This window comes from Megalops cyprinoides, chromosome 4 (genome assembly GCF_013368585.1).
Source record: "Megalops cyprinoides isolate fMegCyp1 chromosome 4, fMegCyp1.pri, whole genome shotgun sequence".
Lineage (NCBI taxonomy): Eukaryota > Metazoa > Chordata > Actinopteri > Elopiformes > Megalopidae > Megalops > Megalops cyprinoides.
Window position 1 is genome coordinate 30530498 of NC_050586.1, and position 23231 is coordinate 30553728.

General features: G+C 46.0%; 1 protein-coding gene across 2 annotated transcripts in view; it reads left to right on the forward strand.

Annotated features, from left to right (window-relative positions):
* The window catches only part of atg10 (ATG10 autophagy related 10 homolog (S. cerevisiae)), a 34672-nt gene extending 18122 nt beyond the window's left edge, over positions 1–16550 (forward strand). For both annotated transcript variants that reach the window (XM_036527523.1, XM_036527522.1), the window contains 4 exons: positions 7857–8004; positions 8627–8724; positions 15888–15985; positions 16391–16550. In XM_036527523.1, coding sequence (XP_036383416.1) covers positions 7857–8004; positions 8627–8724; positions 15888–15985; positions 16391–16502 — 456 coding nt within the window. In that variant the 3' untranslated portion in view covers positions 16503–16550. The remainder of the gene's footprint in view (positions 1–7856; positions 8005–8626; positions 8725–15887; positions 15986–16390) is intronic.
* The last annotated feature ends 6681 nt before the right edge of the window (positions 16551–23231 follow it).

Below are 23231 nucleotides of genomic sequence, written 5' to 3' on the forward strand. Positions count from 1 at the left end.
AGTGTCAACCCGTACTATCCGTCGGTGTCTGAATGAAAAGGGACTCTATGGTAGGATACCCAGGAAGACTCCACTTCTGACCCAGAGACATAAAAAAGCCAGGCTGGAGTTTGCTAAAACTTACCTGAGAAAGCCAAAAACATTTTGGAAGAATGTTCTCTGGTCAGATGAGACAAAAGTAGAGCTTTTTGGGAAAAGGCATCAACATAGAGTTTACAGGAAAAAAAACGAGGCCTTCAAAGAAAAGAACACGGTCCCCACAGTCAAACATGGCGGAGGTTCCCTGATGTTTTGGGGTTGCTTTGCTGCCTCTGGCACTGGACTGCTTGACCGTGTGCATGGCATTATGAAGTCTGAAGACTACCAACAAATTTTGCAGCGTAATGTAGGGCCCAGTGTGAGAAAGCTGGGTCTCCCTCAGAGGTCATGGGTCTTCCAGCAGGACAATGACCCAAAGCACACTTCAAAAAGCACTAGAAAATGGTTTGAGGGAAAGCACTGGAGACTTCTAAAGTGGCCAGCAATGAGTCCAGACCTGAATCCCATAGAACACTTGTGGAGAGATCTGAAAATGGCAGTTTGGAGAAGGCACCCTTCAAATCTCAGGGAGCTGGAGCAGTTTGCCAAAGAAGAATGGTCTAAAATTCCAGCAGAGCATTGTAAGAAACTCATTGATGGATACCGGAAGCGGTTGTTCGCAGTTATTTTGTCCAAAGGTTGTGCTACCAAGTATTAGGCTGAGGGTGCCAATACTTTTGTCCGGTCCATTTTTGGAGTTTTGTGTAAAATGATAATTGATTTAATTTTTTTTTCATTGTCTTTTGTGTTTTTTCATTGCAAGCAAAACAAATGAAGATATTACTACCAAAACATTTGTAATTGCAATCATTTTCTGGGAGAAATTGAGCATTATCTGACAGAATTGCAGGGGTGCCAATACTTTTGGCCAGCACTGTATGTAGCATGCTGCACTTCCCAAAGGGAATTAAGAAGAAAAAACAGAAGACCCAAGGCCAATTAGGAAAAAATGGAAAATTATTCCCTGACCTTGGGAAAAGGCAATCTAGAGACTTAACACTGGGATAACATGAGAAAAGTCATCAGTTCATTCCACCAGCTTCATTCTGTGGCCAGAGACGTTCCCCACTGGGGGAATTGTTTCTTTTGGAGGCAACACACCACCTTTTAAAATCAGCCCTTCAAGGGCTGTTAACTTGACTGGGATTGCTATGTATACCACTGATATTTCATGGTATTCACTGATATTTCTTTTTTTAGAGAATATCCCAGGGGCTATTTAACATGAATCAAATGTTGCTAATTTCTAAATGCTGCTGTTTAAATTGGCCTGAAAAGGACTCCCTAAAATGTAAATGTTTCATCTCACCCCTGCAGAGGAAGGCTTGTCTCTTTGTCTTTATGGTCTAAAACTACACAGAGCTGCAGAGAACAGTGTATGAAAAATGCATTTCATTTTCAGGTGTAGGAATTGGCTTTGAATAATGTACAGTTCCTTCGCTGCTTTCACCCACACAGTTTTCTCAGTAGACTGAATCAGCCTGCACACTTTGGAGTAATGCTGATTAATGACTCCAGTGCAGATCGACGCTGATAGTTAAGTAGAGGAGACACCAAATAATACCATTTCTTTTAGAAGCTTGTGCTTCGGACGCCAGCGACCAAGGTGACCAGGACAGTGTGTCGAGGCATTGTTTGTACAAGTGAACGATGCTGTGTTTGACCTTGAAAGACCCTCTGTGTGGTCACTGTGGGAATACGGAATAGGTGAGGTGGTTTGTTAGCTGGTTTCCCAGCATGCCTTGGGGCACTGTCGTTAGTCCAGCGTTGATGCTGTGGCTATGACATCATCTGAGCAGTATTTGTTTTAATAGTAGGATGACCCCCCCACCCCCTCCCCTATAATTACTGAAAAGCAAACCACAGTGCCCCTTTAATGCTAGGATTCTTTCACAATAAGTTCATGCAGTGCCCTCCAGAAAATGAAGCTGTTCTGTTGGCAGTGGTGCTGGATTTTGGGTCTGGATAGCCATATACAGACATTAATGTGACATTACTGGCAGGATGGAAAGATGAGGATTTCTGGGTTTAGTGTGTGTGCATCTGTGTATGTGGTAGTGGTTGCAGCTGGAGACACACATTGATGGTAATGTGATTTTCATGGGTGATGGAGAAAGCAGGATCCTGGGTTTAGCGTGTGTGTGTGCGGTAGTGGTTACAGTTGGACTTAGGTGGGGAAAAGAATGTAGTGGGATGGAGAGAGCTGGGTTTTCGGATCTTGTGAGGCGGTGGTGGAGATTGGTTGGGGGCGGAGGTTGCGGTGGAGGTTGGCAGTGGTTGGGGGGGGGGGGGGGGGGGATGATGGTACCCCAGCGGAGAGAACCGCTCGGCTCGTGAAGCGTGCAGAGATTTGCAGAGATTCTGTAGGTGGCTCACAGCAGGACCAGCAGCAGCTTGCACGCTGGGAGAGAAGCCCTGTCATTCATTGTTTAGAAGAAGAAATTCAAAAGGATCTGCATGAGATTAGCCTAACCAGCCCCTCTTTTGTGGCTTCCTGTTTTGCAAGAGGAATTCTTTGAAGGAACGCAAAACCTTTCACTGTACAAAAATCCATCTTTGGTTAACCCTTTCAGTGTACAAATTCAGAATTTTATGTTGGTTGTGTCTGAGACAGCAACCTGTCTTGATGGCTAGCTTTATAAAGATTGATAAAGTTGTATTTATTTGCTTTTCTCATCTGTGCTTTTTCATCATTGCCAAAAAAGGTCTTTTTCTGTAAAAGACACATGTCAAAGTAAATTGCTGTATCTTGTTATTTCACTCAGGCGTTTCTGTACTTTTGTATTTTTGAGTATTTGATGTATGATAGGAAAACATACTATTTCCTACTATAAATGACAGCTGAAACTGGCATTTGAAATCTGCGAGTGTTAAAGAGTGTAAACAAAAACACAACACTGAGAGTTAAACACATAATTATGGCTGCAATCAGTTGGCATCTGATTTCATCGCTCATTCCCTCCTTAGAAATTAAAGACAGCAGTGTTCTCAAATCCGGCAGCCTTTTTAAAAAGCGTGAGACATCTGCAGTGTCTGATGTCATAATCTTTTAAAAAAAGAATTCTGGATTTGTGTTTACGGTTTCTCACGATTATCCTCCCTGGCACCCTGATGCCTCTTTTGGGGGAAGTCGCGTCTCCATTTCAGTAAGGGCAGTTGCAGAGAAGTCCTCCTGGGAGGCCTCCATTCCAGACAACTGGAGCTAAAGGGTTAACCAGCTGCATGCTGGTGTGAAACCAAAAGCTATCATCAGTGCAAGCTGGCAGTGGAAACACAATGGGAGCCTCTTACCAGATTCAGCAGTGCTGGAGATTTAGACTCTGTTGTCATGGTCTGGCCAAAAAAAAAAAAGATCAATCACAGTCTGCTGTTTTTGTGGTTTATGAGTGTTTGTGGTCTTATTGATCAGTGACCCTGTTAAAATAACAGTTCATCTCTCGCTGGTTACATTTCTGTGACTCCCACATACAAATGTTGTTAGAGCTTGGCCCTAGCCAGGTGTCTTGCACAAATCACAGTAATTTACAAGACTTGCACTGTTTTCAAACAAACTAGACATGTATATACGTAACTGTCATAATATGAAGTACTTTAACTGAAAATATGAGCCAGACAAATAAATGACCTTAGTGATGTTGTGTGATTAGTTGTACAAAATCTGTTGTTATTGTCATCACCATCTTGTCACTTTCCGTTGAAGATTATTGTTTGAGGTCTTTAGGTGGTCAAACACAGATGTGGTTACCTCTGCTGTGAGTTCAAATGATGTATGATGTATGATGATGTTCAAATGATGATCATAGCCACACGCACTGGTACGTGGAAATTGAAAAGATTTTAAATCCAGCAGGTCAGATTCCCACTGGTAATGTTTTTTTTTTCCTTTTTGCAAGAGTTTGTCGTTCATATTAATGTCTCCTTACTTCCTAGTTCAAGTCGAGTGGGTAAAAACACCTCTTGTACCATTCATGCTTATTAAAATAATACATCCAGGTTTACATCACTGCGTTTAAGCACGGTTCATGTAAGTAAGTGCTTTTCTTTGTTCTGCCCATGAGAAGACAAAAATGGAGTTCGCCTCCTATCTGCTTGTGAGACGACGTGACTCGACCCAAGCCTGCTTCTCGCCCGGTGTGGCACATTTAAAGGTAAACGCAAAGTGCCCAAAAGGCGCGGCGTTAGAGACCCTCTCCTGGCAGGCCGAGGCGGAGATGGCGCACCATTCAAAATTGGGACAGGGCAATGGAGCAGTGCAGCTCCTCCCATTTGAATTGCAAATTTCCTGCTGCGGGAGCTCCTCAATGTCATCATTCTTTGTGTAACGGATTAACGTGAAAGAGAAAAAAAAAGCGGCATTTTTTCATACAGATCGCTTTCCACCCGGTTTGTATTCCAGCCTTTTCTCTTCAGATCGAGGGAAGTTGGGCTGGTTTTAGGCAGCTTGGCTCATTTTTTTAGCACGTTAATTTCCTAAATATTTATAATGTGTTTTTTTTAAATGTAGGAGAACCCACGTCACAGGCAATTGCGCATCCCAAGTAATTGCAACCACATTTACCACACGTTGCAGTGTGCAACAACCGTATTATTCTCTCCCTTTATATAGAAACATTAATGGAGACAGAGCCCCCCCCCCCCCCCCCCCCCCCCCCCCCCCCGCAATTAAATTGAATTGCTTGTTTGTTTGCTTTCATGAACAAACTTGTCTGCTCACACGCTCACTCGTTACAAAGGGATCTGTGAAATGACATCTTAATTGAGGAGCAGGATTGTGCCAAACACCTGGTGTTGAGATGGGGGGGGGGGGGGGGGCAGCGAGTGGCACGAGGCATTCTGGGATTCCACCAGGTTGAGCCGGAATCGCAGGTCCACCAACCCATGTTGTTGGAATTATCTGTTTTCTCTTGTGTAGTACTAGTCAGGTGGCTGGCAGTTGCAGTGCGCTGGTTTTAAGCCTGTGGGACCTGATGGAATGGAATGGGGATGATATGCTGCCTGTGAGTTCTGTAATGGGGGAAAAAAAATACGTGGTTCAGTGGACCAGAATGACTAACTTCTTTGGATTCCAGCAAGCTGAATCTGAAGACAACCACAGTGTCAGGCTATACAGCTTCTGGGGATCATGGTTACAACAGCTTACGCCAGGGTATAAACCCAGTTCTGGGAATCACTGTTACAACTGTCCTATGGCTTCTGTAGGGAACGGAGAGAGAGAGAGAGAGAGAGAGAGAGAGAAAGAGAGAGAGAGATGAGATAAGTACAGTATATTCTGACATGTGGTGTTGGTACAGAAGAAGCTTTGTAGATCAGGAACATCTTGTCTGCATCCCTGCGTTTTAAGCATGCAGCTTTATTCCTCTGCTAACACCAAATGGAACTTCAGCTGGAGGATGTTGTGACATTTCCCCACTGAAAGATGCACATTTTATTCCCATAAAATCATTTTTTTGGTTCATGAGGTTTAATGGCTCTTTGTCACTGACCACTCTCCTCCTCACCAAGCTCCACCCTCTCTCACTCCTCCCATAGACAGGGGGCACACTCCACACAGCCAGTGAGCAAGGGCTTGGCTGCTGTTTTTACATTAATTGCCTCTGCATGTTCTTTAGGCCGTATGTTTGTGGGAGGGGCCTCCACTCCTGTGTGAGTGCTGAGAGAGGAACCAGATTCGACATGAGCCTCGTCCACTGCTCTGTCCTCCAACGAGGGACACTCTTCAGCCTAAATTACCCTCTCTCTCCCTTCTCCATTCTCATAGACCACCAGAGACCCAGGAGTATTGCACGGTCTGTGTCACATGGTCTCACAACATGTTCTCTGTGAGCGTGCCGACTCCAGAGGCAGGTTTTGGCTATTGGCCTTGGCAGGTTCTTGGCCTCGCAGTCCGTTTCATGTGTGCGTTTCACCCAAGCAACTCCAATTCAGTGACGAATTCCTGACCTTGCCGCACCTTCAGACACCTTCGCATCTTGTTTCAACAGCAATTGCGTGTGGACACACTGCGGGTAGAGCCGGGCACAGAAAGGCGTATCCGGTGGGCAGGAATGCCTGGCATCGTGTGTCTCCGGAGGGTGGTGAAGCGCCAGCACCCACTGAGTCATTGTTTTGAAAAGCTGTGGAACCCCTTGCTGTAGTCGCCTGTCTCCCTCGCTGGAAGTCGGATGCGAGCTTTCATCGGCGCGTTTCTCAAGACTGCACATGCAAAGCAGGGAGATGTTATCTGAAGGCAGGGGAGGAACGAGCCGACACCGGGCCTGACGGAGCTGTCAGCCCCGGCGCTGGAGACGCTGAGAGAGGGAGGCGGCGCGGAGGAGATGAAAGATTGGTCGAGGAACGAGATTGGGAGCCTTTAATTAGACCCGATCGTGTCGCCCCAGTCGGACTCGAAACTCGGAGGTTAAGTCATCCCGGTGATGTCACTTTTGCTGCATTCCAAGGTCTCGCGAAAATTCTGTAGCTAGGCACATAAAAAACAAAGGAAACAAACAGACAATATAAAGGAACCGCAGGGAGGTTTCTCTCAGTGAAGACTGTGGAAATCCATTGTATCTTTTCCTGTTGATTTTTTTTTTTGCTGTAGCATTGTTGCTGTTGCCAGTGCTTATTACAAACTTTTGACAGCGAATTAATCAAAAGGCTGAGCCGAGAGAGGAGAAAAGAAAAGGCAACCGGCGCAAAGTTGAATTAAATGTGGAGTTAGCCTTGGTTAAAGTGAACCCTGCCTATCTGCAATGCGTGCCTTGGCCTTCTTGTGCGCTCTCTTCAAAAGCTGTTTAACACTCATTTTCCACTGAGAAAAAGAAAAGAAGGCTAAAGTGCAGGTTAAGCCCAGATGTCTTTTTTACTCCCACCGATTGATAGAGGGCTGGATGGAATAAAGAGGAATGGATGGTGATAGTCTTCTATCACAGCACTAATCAAAAGTAGAGCTGCATTTTTTTTGGGGGGGGGGGGGGGGGGGGGGGGGGGGTAGGCAATCTGTAGACATTCTGTCTTTTTAATGCTCTTAACTTCAGTGTATCACCACAGCAATGTGAGGACTATGTTAAATTTAGTTTATGCCAAAGGGGCCATTGTGTTAGCCAGGCTTTTGTTTATAGTTTGCGTGCCCTGGCAGCGTGCATTGGTGGGGCTGCAGAGATTAGCCATAGCCTTGGCTCTGGTCACAGTCCACAGCTCGCAGACCTGACAGCTCTAACTAAAGCCGTTCATGAGATAGACATTCTTTTTTTTTTTTTGTCCCAGGGTCAGTTTACAAAGCCAGTGGTGAAGGTTACATCTCCATAAACCGCATTAAAAGTGGTGCATTCCTTATCAGAGACAGTGAAAGTCACAGTGTGTTAACAAGGATGCCCGGCGGGAAAGTACCCAGTCAGCGATCCCGCCGATGCCACAGAGTTCTGGCCCTTTTGGCAGGTGGTGAGCGCCTGCAGATGACAAACAGGCCGTAGGTGCTTCCCAGCAGACTGGATGGTGTTGCCAATGGCTTTGCGTTTGTGCAAAGCTGCCTTTTTTTTGGTATACTCCCTTCACCTTGTACTGATATGGATAATTCTCAGAATGAGTCTGTGACCTTTTTTTAAAGTGAAGTTGCAAGCTAGAAAGTGAAACCAAGTACACCTCTTAACTAGCAGTTTTTAATGAAAATGCAAATTACTTGAAGTTGTCATTGAAGACTGGGCAGTGTTGTACACTGAAACATGCATTGTAATCATGGTTGAAATGACTTCCATATATCCTAATTATCACATTCTGGCTCTTTCCCACTATTTGTCCAGGTTCTTCAAGATAAGGATGTTGAGGAGGCTGATGGTGACGAAGAACACGCTGACTCCGACAAGGCCTCGGTGATCCGCTATGAGTACCATGTGCTGTACTCCTGCAGTTACCAGGCCCCGGTGCTGTATTTTAGGGCCTCCACTTTAGGTAGGGTATGCTGGGAGTCCTGCTCCCATTTGACCTCTGTGCGGCCTGTTTCTTACTAATTTTCCCCTCTGTTTGCTGAGGTGTTTCCTCCGAGCTTTTGTCTTTCATCATTTTCACCTACTTCGTCTCCCCCCTCATTCGCAAGGTGTTCTCACAGTTAACCCCGTATCTGGGGACAACGTGAATAAATTTCTGGGAAGCAGAGTTTCTAACCAGTTAAGTATTGTTTAAAAAGGCTGTGAATGGGGCAGGGCGATGCTGAATTCCTAACATACTTCTCATTCTACATGTGTTTCATTTCATGTATGAGAGGCCCGGCACACTTGCGCTTTCCTGTTTCACTCCAAGCTCCCCGGTTTTGTGTTTTCACACTTCATTGGACAGAGGGGACCTTTGCGGCTTGGGAAATTTAAGTGAATGAGGGGAACAGAAGGCTGAGTGTACGAGACTGGAATAGAAATGCATTCACATTAAATCCCGTTGTTTTGATGTGGCGCACTGTTTTGATGCAGCGCGCGATGCGGATAATTCAATTCACCTTTGTTTTTTTTCTGCAACGAATGTGTCAGTTGCTGCTGTCGTGGGAATGTTGGGAGTCAGCGTCCCTGTGTGTGTTTCTCAGATGGCCGTCCCCTGTCCCTGGAGGAGATGTGGGACAATGTTCATCCGAACTACAGGACCCGACTCCTGCAGGGGCCCTGGGACACCATCACCCAGCAGGTAACGGGAGCTCCGCAGCTCACCTGTGGTCATGTTTACATTCCTCAGACTCCCTCCACAGCGTTCACTGTAAAAGACACGCCATCTCAGTGTTCAGAAATCAAGCCAGGGCTCGGTCTCAGTCCCCCAGATAGGGAAGCCTGAAAATAGGTCCAACGACTAAGAATACCAAAGAATATTTGCATTTTTATATTTCTCAGTTGCCGTTCAGTCCACCCAGGCTCTGGAAAGAGATCTTGCTCACAAATCTCCTGCTGCATGTATGTCCTTTCGTAATTTTTGGGATTAATTCTGCAGATATTCAGTACATTGTCCAGAGAGTTGACATCACGTGCTTCACATTTAAAGTTCTGTCTCTGTCATTGTTGACATTGTAAGTGTTCTGTTTTGCTGGCTTGTTATGAACATTACTGGGTGTGGTATGAAACAGAAATTCACACCTAGTGCAGCAATGCAGATGGCACTGGAACCTGCTCTTGCCAGCTTCAACCTGGCAGATATGAATGGAAGGAATATTGGTGCTGAATATCTGGTCATAATACAGAATATCTGTACTGCAAGAAGTAGACTCTCCTTATGGGTTCTGACCCAATGTGAGGGTATCATTCTGCACTGATTCACTGAACGTGAAGTTATTGGATTGTCTCGTCCCATTGCACCGTGCTCACAATTCAGCCAATCCGCATACCGAGACCTCTAAAGCTCTGCAGAATCTGCGTAGCACGACACACTGAAACACCACCCAGCAGGGCTAGCACATCTGTGCAGTCAGATTTCTCAGCCAATCAGAGCAGGTTGTCAGTTGTGCCTGCTGGTGTCTCATTATGACATCATAATGGAGCACCCGGCAGGAATCGGGCACATTAGCTGAAAATAGCCAGGGAGTTAGTCACTGGAATTTCAATAACATTCTGTTAAAAGTTAATGGGTACGTTTTTTTTTTTTAATTGTCATTTTTGTTCTGTGATCTGAGATTAAAAGAGAAAAAAAAAAGAGTATTAGCACCACATGGGCAGTTCTGGGAAAAATATGACATCATGCTCTGCTAAAAAAAAACAAAAGCAAAACTAAACAAAAAATGCTTGCAGTCAATCATATAGACTCCCCTTTCTTCTTCAGAATACATATGTCTTCCCGTTTGGAAATGGAATTATCAAAAGGCTTTAAATGTAGAAAAAAGAAAAAAAAATAAGCATTGTTATCTCACTCAACTAGTTAGATTACTAATTTACTAAGCCACCCACCTCAGCTTCTGTGGAGCAACAGGACAGGAACAGGAATGAAATGGGGAGTATTGTAAATGTGTGCTGTAAGATCATTGGTGCTAACCTTAATGACCACCGAACCTCTGTAAGTGAGTGTTACTCGCAAGGCACAGTCTCTATATGGACTTTCACCACCCTCTCTTTGTTCAGTTCCAGCTGTTCCCACTGGGACACAAATATGGAACCAGTAGATTCAGGAATTCTTTTATTCTGGCAGACTTTTTGAGTAGAAGTGTCTGAAGTTGTGGTCTGTATTTATCTATGACTTCACTAGTCACTACATAAATGTGATTTATTTATTTATGGTGGTTAGTATTTTATTGTTATGGCAAGGGCCGGTTCTCTTTGCTGTCCTTTTTCTACTTTATTGACACTGATCATGTGTACAGTTATCGTTGCATCGGTCATTTGTGATGTTTTTTGAGGACTGCCATATGTAAACCAAACTACCCCTCAGAGACAATAAAGATTTACTCAGCTTAACTGACTACTGCTACTATACTTAGGTATTCAGTGGTTGTCATAACTCATCTTACACAATGGTGTGTGGTGAGTTGACTTTAGCTCTCGTAATTCATCATAATTTACTGTATCGACTGACTGTTGATAAACAGACTTTGGCTGCATACGCAGTATCTCCAGCCAGCTTGCTGCACAGCTGGCCTGTATAATGGCTAGCTGTCGCTTTAGCCGTTAGCGAGCGTTTAGCGAGCAGGGTCGTTAGGGACATCAGTATTCGCCTAAGCAGGTGCAGGATGGCGATGCGTGCGTGCCCGCGTGTGCTGTTGATCCCCTCCGGCCTGTCTCTGAAAGAAGGCGCGGATCGGCACCCCTGTCAGTCCTCGTGCTCCTGCTCCCGTCCCGATGGGAGCCCCCCCCCCCGCCACTAGTGCATTAGCATTTCAATGGGCCGCTCCCGCCGGCGCGCCAGATCAGAGGTGATTATTAGCGGGAGCGCCGAGGTGTTTGATGGGAGAGCAGTGGGGCCTTACTTCATGCTGCGAGATGCGCGCGGGCGGACGCTAGGTGAACTCTCTCGCCCGAAGAAACCGTACGCTGGATCTCAGCGCTCGGCAAGTCTGTGTGTTTACACCAGCTGTGCGCTGAGCTCCGGAACGTTTACTTCTCATGGCACTGTACTATGTTACAGATTTCGTATTGTACTGTGCTGTAAGGAGGTGTCCTTGTTGACAGTCTGTGTACTGTCGGCAGGGTTTCGTCTCATGCAGTCCAATCAACACAAGGGCACGGGACCTTCTGTCTCTCTCTTCTGTTAGATTTGTAGTTAGTAAATTGTAGTTAAGTTCCTTTCTTGAATAGCTTAAAACTTGCAAACGATGCTGTGCATATTTTAACACTGAATACAGTCAGCAGCATTCGCCCTGCTGCATTCTGTCACACGACATGAATAACACAGGATTCCTGCTCATTCGGAGGTGGGTTGTGACTGAGGGAGAAGAGAAGGTGGATGGAATTGAATCGAATCGAATTGAATTGTATTAAATTGAATCGAATTGAATCGAATCAAATCTAATTGAACTGGAGAATTGGAGGACTGGGAGGATGATTAGAGGATATAATTGTCAAGAGAAACCAGTGAGAGGCACAGAGAGAGGGGGTTGTGAGCATAGAGAAGCAGGGGCAGGGCAGTAGGGGACGGTATGTGGTGTTGTTTTGTGAATGAGGCCAGCATCACTCCCCAGCAGCGGCAGTGAGTGGTGAGATGGAGAGCCAGGGGTTTCAAGCAGGGAGCCGTGGGTGAGTCAGTCTCTGGGCATGTGAAGAGAAGCACTGCTGATCTTAGTCTCCCACTTGCCATCTTGCCTCTCCTGTGTCTCTCCCTCTCTCCCTCCCCCCTTCACTCCCTCCCTCTCTCCCTCTTGTCTTCTTTCCCTCCCTCCCTCCCTCCCTCCCTCTTTCCTTCTCTCTCCCCCTGCCCCCCCACTTCTACCTTTCCCCCTTGTCACCCCCCCCCCCCCATCTCTGCCTCCCCCCCTTCTGTCTCTGTCTCACTCTCTCTCTCCCTCTGTCTCTCCTCCTCCCTCTCTGTTGAGTGGCTGTGCAGAGCTAACAGGAAAGGCTGACTCACTGAGTCTTCAGCCTACTGCCGCAGGGAGCCGATGGCCCCAGCGCACCGAAGCGCCAGGAACGCTGAGACCTCAGTGCTGCATGGATACACTGATCAGAAACTGCAGACAGGCTTACAGCACTGCACAGATATGCTGTATGAAGACTGCAGATACTAAAAATATTGCACAGATATACTGCTCAGAAACTAGACACACTACTGCATAGATTCATTACGTAGACTCTGTAGATACTAACAGTGCTGCACAGATATACTACACACACTGCACCCACTACATCGTGCAAGTGGTGATATCAGGGTGTGCTATCCAGATATAACTTCTGTGAGACGATGGTCCCTTACTGAGTGATCCCCTTGCCAATACAGTCACCTGTCAGGGGGACAAAGGCAGCCCCAGTAACCTACCTCCTCTTTGGCTGTAGGGGCCTGCAGTAGGGTTGTTAATGTGGCGCACGGTTAGAAGGCGCTCAAACAGGGGGCTGAGCTCTGGGGGGTGATGTTCAGGCCCAGTCGTGTCATCTGTGGACAGTGACCAGGAGCCCACTGGCTTCATTCCCAAAAGGTGGGGTACGTTGGCTAGCGGTCCCCCGTGTTGCGAGGACACTTGCTGACTCCTGCGAGTTGTTGAAGTTTGCCGTTTTAAAGTGTATCGTATTAGTTGCCCTATAGGCTGTAATTGTACAAATCTGATAGTACTGTGTCCTCAAACAGACCTTGCTCTCAGCTGAGAACTGTCTCATTGTGGAGCTGTACACATCCTGTCCCCATACTGTCGCTATACTTGCTGTATGCACTTTTGTAAGTCGCTTGGATAAAAGCGTCTGCTAAATAAATAAATGTAAACGTAAATGTTTGGGAAGACGTCAGGGAGACTGTGCCTGTCCTCCATGTGACGTCTGCTTCCTGCTGCAACTGTAGAACTCGCAGACTGTAAAACTGTCGCATTAGCATGCCCTCCTGTGTGCTCTTTGTGTGGTGAGGGAGCGCACCTGTGCGGTCCTGGAGACCTTGTATCAAACTGCTCGAATGATGAGGCCTCCCTCCCACACAGTGAAGAGGACACACCTGCCACTTATCTCATTCTCTGCCCTGGTGTAGTAGAGCTGTAAGCAAATATAACATGGAAAACAGATATGTTTATTATTAAGATGATTCATACTGATTGAAATGATGGTTATAAATACTGTCAAAATGTACTTCAAATGCTGTAGTGCAGGCATTGGCTATGCAAGGGAGAATAAATACATCAAACATCAAAGAACATGAGGTAGGGCTGGGTACCCTTGTTATCTGCATATCTAATGTAATGTTGTGTAATTTTTGTTTTGTAATGTAAGTGATGTTTTGTAGCACTTTGTATTGTGACCTGTAATGTAATGTAATGACCTCATAATGTGAGGCGCGAGGTGTGTAGTCTGACTGAAGGGTTAAAGAATGACCTGTAAAAGCAGCTGTGACAGGGAGCCGCTCGCCGCTTCAGAAGGTCCCGCGCGGCCGAACCTCGGATGCCTCCGGCGCAGCCGGTCTGCCTCTGAACTCCGCGGCCGCGCTCGGCCATGCGGTGAGCCGGCCTGGCCTCCAGAGAGCTTCAGATGAAGTCATCCCGATCGACTCGCCTCGCTCTGGCACCAGACTCCGGGGCTGCGGCGGCGGGCGCTGTAATTTAGACGAGCGTCCACAGCGAGCGCCTCGTGTCCACACAGTGCCCCAGGTGTAGAGCCACGGATCCAGCACCGACGGGTTCAGCGAGGACACACCAAAGCGACGGGATCGCTAGTGTTGCGTGGCATCATCACCTGATGGAAATTTCTAATGTTTACTCACCTGCAGCCCTGCTGATAAGACGTCACGTACTGTGTGATCTAATCTGTAGAAACTTTGGTTAATCTAAAATAGATTTCATAGATGTTTTTTTGGTGTGTGTGTGTGTGTGTGTGTGTGTGTGTGTGTGTGTGTGTGTACATATGCGCGTTTGTGTGTTGGGGTAGGGGGGAGCATAGATTAAGGAGCTGGGGTGGATCATGGACAGGAGTCCGAGTTGGAATCCTGTCTGAAACAGCATTAGTAGTTTACCTCAAGGTTACCATTTAACACTATAATTAGATCAGTGTGACTTATACTCAAGTCAATAGGTACTGTATGTGAAAAATAACCCCAGAGAAATTGCTCTGTTTAGCCATACCAAGCGCACTGTCCTCACAAGGTTGGCATATTCATGCTGTGTGCGTCCAGGCTTTCAGCACTCCAGCATTTTCCTCCAGGTTCGTTCTGCCACAGAGTCAGTCTTTGTGCATTTTAAACAACCTCTGCAGTGACCAATACAGTGACAGACACTCTCATTCTCTCACACACACACACATATTCTCACACACACACCCACACACACACATACATTCTCACACACACACACACACATACACCTATACACACTCATTCTCACACACACATATGGACAGACTCATTCACACACACACTCATACATGTGCACACACATAGACACACACACACTCATAAATGCATGCACAGACACATATACATACTTATTCTCTCACATACACACACACCTATACACACTCATTCTCACACACACATATGGACAGACTCATTCACACACACACTCATACATGTGCACACACATAGACACACACACACTCATAAATGCACACACAGACACATATACGTACTTATTCTCCTTCTCTCTCTCATGCACGCACACACACTCACGCACACACACACACACACACAAACAACCACACTGTCACTTTTTGGGGTCCGCAGTGGCATAGCCTCAGTAATGAACTGCAGGCTCATGATCACTGTCATATTTCCATCCTGCTCCCGTATGTTTTGTGGAGCGAGAGGATTCCTTTGTGTCTGCCACCTGCTGATTGCGTTTCAGAATACATCTGTCCAAGATCAAATCTGTCTCCGCTTAAGAAGGAGCAGCATGTCTGTCAAGAGCTAAGATATGACTTATTGAGAAACATGCTGTAGCTGTCTGGGAAATCTCATTGTTACAAGGGTTCAGCGTTTCATGTTCTCCTGCTAAAGCACGACTTCCATATCTTTCTGCAACAAAGAACAGGCTTTGACAACTCGTTTGCTCCGACCTCCGTCTGCTGCTGTACTTCACTGCCCTCCAGTGAGAGGGGGGTTCATCGGATCAAAACGCTCCGCGCGAAACGTGAACCACGGCTCTGCTTTTACTCTGAGAACTTCATAAGGACATCATGAAAGCCGGGCCAGTGCAAGGATCAGTTAAAGTTAACAGCCACAGTGGAGGCAAAATTCGGAAGTTGTAAAAATAACACACACAGGTTTTTTTTTTCCCTTTTCTTTTTTTTTTCTGGCACAGTTTTAAAGAGTTTGTTTTAATGTTTCTTTTGACTTTATGTGTAACTTTGATTTCTTGAAGAAAAAAAGTTTTTTTTTTTTTTTTTTGCAGATCTCAGTAATTCTGTTAAGCATTTAAACTCATGGAGTAAGGAAATTGCTTGAGCTACATCCTCTTGTCAGCATTGACTAATTCAAAGACACCGTACACCAAATGCTGCTTTGGCTGCACAAATGAAAAAGAAGCTTAATACTCAAAGTGTGTGAAACCTATCATGCTGTTTTGTGACAGACTGAAGTATCTTTTGATTGATTCATATGTGTCAATGACATGGTAGTTCCACTCATGGGGTTCATAAAGCCTTGCTTAAATACTTAATAGCTTTACTTAATAGAAACGAGACTGAAAGAAAGCAGTTTGACCAAGATGGGGATTATCATTGTCTGTATTGTGTTTTTTCTGTGTGTGGCTGCAGGAACACCCTCTGATTGGCCAGCCTTTCTTTGTCCTGCATCCCTGTCGAACTCAGGAGTTCATGACGCCGGTGTTGTCGGCGGCGAGAGCAGAGAACAGGTGGGCGTACCGTCGCAAGGCAGCAGTCTCAGTGACCTGATGAATTGTTTTCACAAGACCATCATCGAGATGGAAGTGATGTGCTGTAGTGGTGTACCTCATGCATTTGTTTAACCCCTTGTCTGTCCATCTCTCAATCTCTCCCTCTCTCCCTCTACTTCTCTCTCCCTCTCTCTCTCACTATCTGCATCTCTCCTTCTCTGTCTCTTACTCTCTCACTCCATCTCTACTTCTGTCTCTTCCTCTTTCTCCATCTCTCAATCTCTCAATCTCCCCATCTCTCCCTCCCTCTCCATCTCTGTCTCTCCATCTCTCCCTCTCTCTATGTCTTTCTTATACTTTTTCTCTCCTTCTCTCCCATCCTGTCTCTCCTTTCTGTTCCTCTCACCCTCTGTCCTGCTACAGGAGTGTGAATTACATTGTGTCCTGGCTAAGTTTGGTGGGACCAGTGGTGGGTCTCGGTGTGCCGCTGAGTTATGCCACAGCATGCCAGCCTGGCGTGGACACCCCAGAATGACAGACGCACACACACACACACACACACACACACACACACACACACACACACACAAGCCACGTACACGTGCACACACATACAATCACATAGATACTCACACAATCACACACACAAAGGCTCCAGACCTACTCTCATTGCAGCCTACTCCCTTGGTAAGTGTTAACCCTTTCCTTATACTTAGGCAGCCCTCTTAGGAGGAATACCCTCAGTGCTCAGTGCTGAAATGTTAAATGCTTGCCCATATAGTGTACAGGAGCATCCACTACTTACTGTCCCAGAGTGACAGGTCAGGTGACCAAGCCTATTAACCTGTGGGGCCATCTGTGTTACAGTTCCCACCTCACACTGAAATCAGAAAAAAGGTCATGATCGGGACCTCCTTCTAAATGCTTTTCAGCGAAGCAGATGCTCTTGCACAATGAGGTAGAGAAACAGATTAGGGAGGCATTCAGAGAAACAAAGGAGCAGCCCGCAACCTCTCTCCATTTTCCTGTGTGAAGCTCGCAGTGGTGCCGGCGCTACAATTAGCAGTGGAAAAAGCCAGGCAGGAAGAGACTGAGACACTGTGGAGAGCAGGAACCCTCCCCAACCCCTCGGAGTGTTATTCCTGTGTGTGTGTGTGTGTGTGTGTGTGTGTGTGTGTGTGTGTGTGTGTGTGTGTGCCCGCGTGTGTGTGTAGCAGAGGGTGGAGGCAGAGAGAGAGTTATTTTGGGTGCTTGCAGAGCGTAGCAGTGAATTTGGGAGAGATGATCCCGGGAGCGATGGTTTTTTAGGAGGGCAGAGACAAAGGCACAGCAGAGAGATTGGAGTACATGGCGAAATAGAAACCTGGTCAGAGAGATTATTCTCGAACACGACACTCTCTGAGCTGCGGGGCTCTGTACTGGCCAAAACATGTATTTATGATGGTATTTCAGAATGCTCCTGCATAAAGTAGAATTGACTGTCCTTTTACAGTGTAATTTAATGTAAGGAATGCATAAGCCACTAATTTTGTACTAATATTTCTCTACTCAGTTAGCGCACACCTGGACAGTTGAACGAGAGTCACATTCATACAGATTAATTCGTTTGTGCATTTTGGGTGACGATACATATAAGACAGTGGTGGGGGGGAAAGTCCTTTGATGTTTACACTGGTTGTCTTTTTTAATTAGGTATCGCTGCAGACAGGCTTGAGGGGGGATATGGGTCACCAACACGTGGACTGCAAAGAGGACCATGTCTAGAGACCGACGGTCCTCTGTCGTTCGGCTTCTTTCATTAAACAGGACACCACAATTAACTGTCTCTTTGTGTCTTTGGCACGATGTAAAGGTATAAGCTGAGCTGTTTGGTGCCGCTCGTTCAAAGAGCGGTGGCTCAAGGCATGACTGCGTCGACCGAAAGGGGACTTACCATGACCCAGATGGTCTAGGATGCACACCTTAGCTGTGACATTTCAGTTGAAATGCTGTTCATAAAGATGACATGCCTCAAAATGTCTACACTGGTCTTAGGTGTAAGGGTAAGTGATGACATCACAAAGGAAAGTTGGGAATGGTGTGTGTGTGTCTGTAATGATTAGCCTCCCTGGCTCTCTGTCTTCATACATGTCATGCAGGCTTTCATTCAGCATATCATTTGTTGTTTTCCATGTCATGAGATGTTTTGCATTACAAATTGAATAAAACATCATGGACTGTCAGGAAAGAATGAGTTTGGAAAAATTCGAAGGAAAAGGGAAAAAACTCTACTGACACCTAGTGGCAATATGTAATACTGCTGCCAGAATCTCGATGAGCCGTGACCACAATGGCATGACATGCGAGTGTAATTTTGTGAGGGCCTGCAAGCCAGAGTGGGGTGAAAAACGACCTCTTGGATTTTTAGGTTGCTTTGTACATTTTACATCTCAATGAAGGAGATTGTGTTTACATCCAGTTTTACTGTTTTAACAACATAAAAGGGGAGAGGTGATCTTTCTGAATGTATTCTTCTGTGAAAAAAGAATGAATTGCCATAGTAAAATTAGTGAAAATGGATTCTGTGGTTGGCTCCCTCAATAAAACTGGACCTCACTTTGTAGGCATTTGTGTCAGACTGAATCTGTTTTTAAATTTGCAGGCATGCATCTACTCCTCTCAACCTGAAAAGTTCCATCACTGCTACGCTGAGAGCTCAGTGCTACAAATGAATATTTAATAAAAGCAAACCAATTAGATCAATACATGTTATGCATCATGTTGGGAATCAGTTTTTACACTTAGTAAGAGCAAAAGGTAGAAAAGTAGAGGTTTATTTTTTATTAATTCTGAATCCATTTTTTCATTAATTCTTTTTTTTCAGAGAGATTTGAAATTTTTCCAGGGTTAATCCCAGTTTAGGCTTTAACTGTGAAAGAGGAATCATTGTTTGCATTATACATGATTTAGTATTTGCAGTTATTGCACACTGAATTTGTTCTAAATCATTCCTTGCTGGATTGTTGTTGAGAAGGCTGGCAATGAGAAGATATACAGACAATTACAGTAAATCAGAAACATGCACATCACTCCCCACATCTGTAAAATAATACAGAAACAGTCCAAAAATAATATACAAGTGGTGCCATTGTAAATTAAATAAATATTACTTTTAAGGAGACATAAAGTATCCTATCATATATCATTCACCAGTAAATCTGCAGCGCATTATTTAATTCATTGCAGAGTAGTATTGCATGACACTGAGCAGCACAGAATGGATGAAGTACTTGAGAAAGCAGACTTTGTGATGTCACAGAGACAGCAAGGGGCAGACACAATGAGCTTGTGATGTCACAGAGACACCCAATAGAGCAGGGTGAAATGTTCATGTCACAGAGATACCACACAGCAGATGCAATGAGCTTGTGACGTCACAGAAACTCAAAAGAGCAGGTACCTGAAAGTAAGCTTTTGATGTCACAGAGGAAGCAGACAGCTCTGCCCTTCCATCAGTACCCATGACCATCCTTTGCTCACTCTAACCAGTGCTGTCTCATCCCACCCCTCCCCAACGTGTACACTCACAGATCCCTGTGACAAAAACACACTCATACCCCAGAATATACACACACACAGATGACACACACAGCTCACTCACTCACCCAACCACGTAGACACACACACACACATAGTTCAGCTCACCCATCTACGGACCTCATTTACACACATAATTCATTGCCACACACACACACACACACACACCTGTGCTGCAAAGATTCTGCTGCTGTTCATCATGCAAGAGAGCAGCTAGGGAGTTTTGTTTGTTCTTCTGCTCTGCGTTTAAGTGGCAGTGCATGGACTACAGCCCTAGTCTACTCCCCAAATGCGTGGGACCACTCAGAACAAACTCAGCAGGTTTTAAAGGTCACCTTGTAATTACTCATTTCCGAAGACTCTGATGTGTCCCATTTTGATTATTCAAGCCGCTATGCTTCATTTGGCCGACTCGTTTTGCAGTTTTTAATGTCCTTTCTGATCATCGCCTTTCATGCGTTTTCATATCTGAACTTTGTTATTTAGTGTAAATTGTGAAGGTTGTTCGATCTTTGTGATCCGGTGATTAAGGCTTGCGTGAGCTGCATTTCACCATAGCTGAAGCAGAGAGAACCAGAATCAGGTAGCTGCAGTGCTCTGGTCTCTGATCTGTTCCTGACGCCATCCTTAAAAGCTGATGCCCATCTAGGATGACCAAGACACCTCACCATGAAGGAGTCATTCCCAAGGACTTGAATTTGTGTCCTCGGTACAGTGCTGACACATTAATGGAACACAGAATGCTCACAGATAACATGTACAACGGATAACTGCAGTCAGCCTTTTAGGTCTTTGCTGGTCTGTACACATACACACACTGCACACACTACTGTCTAACCGTCTTTGTGATGAGATGAGGGAACAGTTGCTGAATTCCCTATGATTCCTACATATTTGTCTTTGTAACAATCCAGCTCTAAGGCCAGAAACCTTTGGATGAAATCTCACTTTTCCTTCCTTCGCTCAGATCCAAAAGCAAGTGCAAATACTCTCGTTTCAGAACTTTCATAATTCCCCTCTTATCAGCTCTGTCAGGAAGCACCATGCTGTGCTCACCAAAATGCAGCTGAAGACTTTCAATGAGTCTCCAAACTCACAGCAGAAAAAGAGTGTTGAAATTGGTGACTCATTTATGTCAAACAGACATATCTGTTGCTAATAATTAAACATTCTCACCAAACAGACTTTTAGCATATCATAACTGTCTACTTTCCAAATTCACCAGTACAAGAACAAAACACCAGAACAAAATCAGGAAGTAGACAGAAATGTAAGAGGACACAACTGAAGATGTATATACTAAATATGTCTGATATAACCTCCAATACATGAAAGGAGTTTTCGCACACCATATGAGTGATACCATCAGGTGGAATACGTGCAGTACCATCAGAATCCAACAGATGATGCTCAATATTCAGTTTTGAAGAAATGAAGACCCAGTACAGTCAATGCCCACCCAGTGGAATAGTATTAGTTATTCTCCCTTACCTAGCTACGGTTTCTATGCCTTTTTTTTATCATCTATACCGTTATATGTGACGCAGATGTGAAAATGTATGTACATCCTGACCACAGCTAGGCCTGTCCAGACCTGCAGTGGGGCACAAGCTGGGGTCTTGCCCCTTACAAGCAAAGGTTACCAAAATGGGAACCTTGGAGATGTCCTGTGGAGCTTTGGGTGGCTGTGAATATTTAAAATTATAAGAATATTTAAAATTTACCAATGATACCACACATGTACATAATATTATTTAAATGCTTACATGCAAGTGCAGCCTCAGTGCAGCCTCAAGGATAATAAGGTTTAACTCAGCTGTTAGCATAAATATTTATTATAAAGAGTATGGGGACATACGCCAGGGTTATTGGTGGATCTGGATTGCCATGGTAATGTGGAGTGTGGTATAAACCTTATCACTCTTTATACTTCCTGAGTGTGTGGTTACCTTACGCCTACCTGCATCTGGGTGTGAGAGCAGCTCCTAGCAGAACCCCAGATGTGAAAAAGGAGCCCTGAACATGCTGAAAAGACGCACCGCGGGCCATGGCGGGAGGAGGCACATTGATGAAGGGGGGGGGGGGGGGGGGGCCACCGCAGCGAGTGTTTATTTGCGCGGGGCGGGCTCCCGCGGGCCGCTGCTCTCATTCCACAGCAGGCTGCCGCTCTCTCACGGCACAGAGAGCCGCCGCGTCGCTGCGGCTGTGGGGGAAGGGAGATTTGGGTGGTGCCGACTCCCCCCCCCCCTTTCTCCCCTCTCCTCCCGGCTGCGCTGAGGTCTCCCCGGACTGAAGGGGGTGGGGGTGGGGAGAGGGGGAGCAGGGAGCGGGAGCGGGGGTGGTGAAGGAGGGGTTTACAGGCAAGCGCGCTGGAACCTGGAGGAGGGGCAGAGCGGGTCCAGATTAATCAAAAGTGTGGGCGGATCTGGGCCCCGGGCTAAGACGTATTTCACAGCGAAACAGTTCAGCTGTCCTGTCATCCTTGCTCCGCTGGAGTGAATAAATCTAACGCTGACCTGGGCCACACGGCGATGACTTTCACCTCCATCCCTGCACATTCACAGTACTTTAACGTCACACTCAGTCTCTCTCCACATCCAATATTTATGTAGGCCATTCTCAAGTCTAATACAACACCCACTATATCAATCAGAACAGAGGACTGTGGCCACATGTTTCAGTCTCAGCTGAGCTCCCCTTGCAGAAACCTGTAAACTTCTCCACACTGTCCAGTAAGACTCATAAATCTATGTAATGTCCAAGGCTGCATGGCTCTCTTAACATGTGAGCTGATCCTCGTGTCTGTGATGTGAAACAACTGAATGTATATTCCCCGGACAGCAGAAACAGCAGTTTATGACAGAGCCATTACCCACAATCCAACCCTTTAAACACTGAGCACCAAGCACAAAGGATATACCAATCTGAATGTCTTTGGTAAATGTCAGCTGTGGGGAACCCACAACCTTCGAGGGTCAGGGTGGCTATGCTAACAAGGCCACTGGGCCTGTCATAAATAAATGTTCATAAACGGAAACACACATACGCTGTCTTATTTCTTTGTTCCTCCTTCATATCTACCACTGTGAATAAACAGGTCACATCATATGTTTGGACAGACTGGTCCGCCAGATCAGAGGACAGCGGAGATGGTCATAGACCTCCCACAGCCGCTGGGCTGAAACTGCACTCCCTCTCCTTTACCTCTCCTGTGCGGGCCGACCGGCAGACGGAAAAACAAATGTCTGTCAGACGCAGGGCTGTCAGACGCAGCAAAGCAGTGGGCGGCGGGGCTCGATCCGTGAACATCCGCCCATCAAAGGAGAAGGGCACGGCAGACTGCCCCCCCCCCCCCCCCCCCCCAAACCTGGGCGAGGGATCTGGTCACCAGATCACAACGCTTCCTCCCTGCCCATCCTCCGCTGGGCCACCAAGCACGTATCACCACCCTAACCAAAAAACACCCCAGTGGGATGAGGGCAAACAATACAGGGGCCTGTGTTGGATTATCCTGCTCTGTTCAAATTAGCCAGCCCCTAGTGCAGGCAGCCTGGTGCTACCAGAGGAGGTGGGGGTAAGTTCAGTTCCACTCTGTGACCTGATGAAGACCCAAGAGACTTTATCTTTTTTTCTGTGCGTTAATAAATCACTCATTGGGAGTTTCTTATCAAGGGAGGGGTAACGTTCT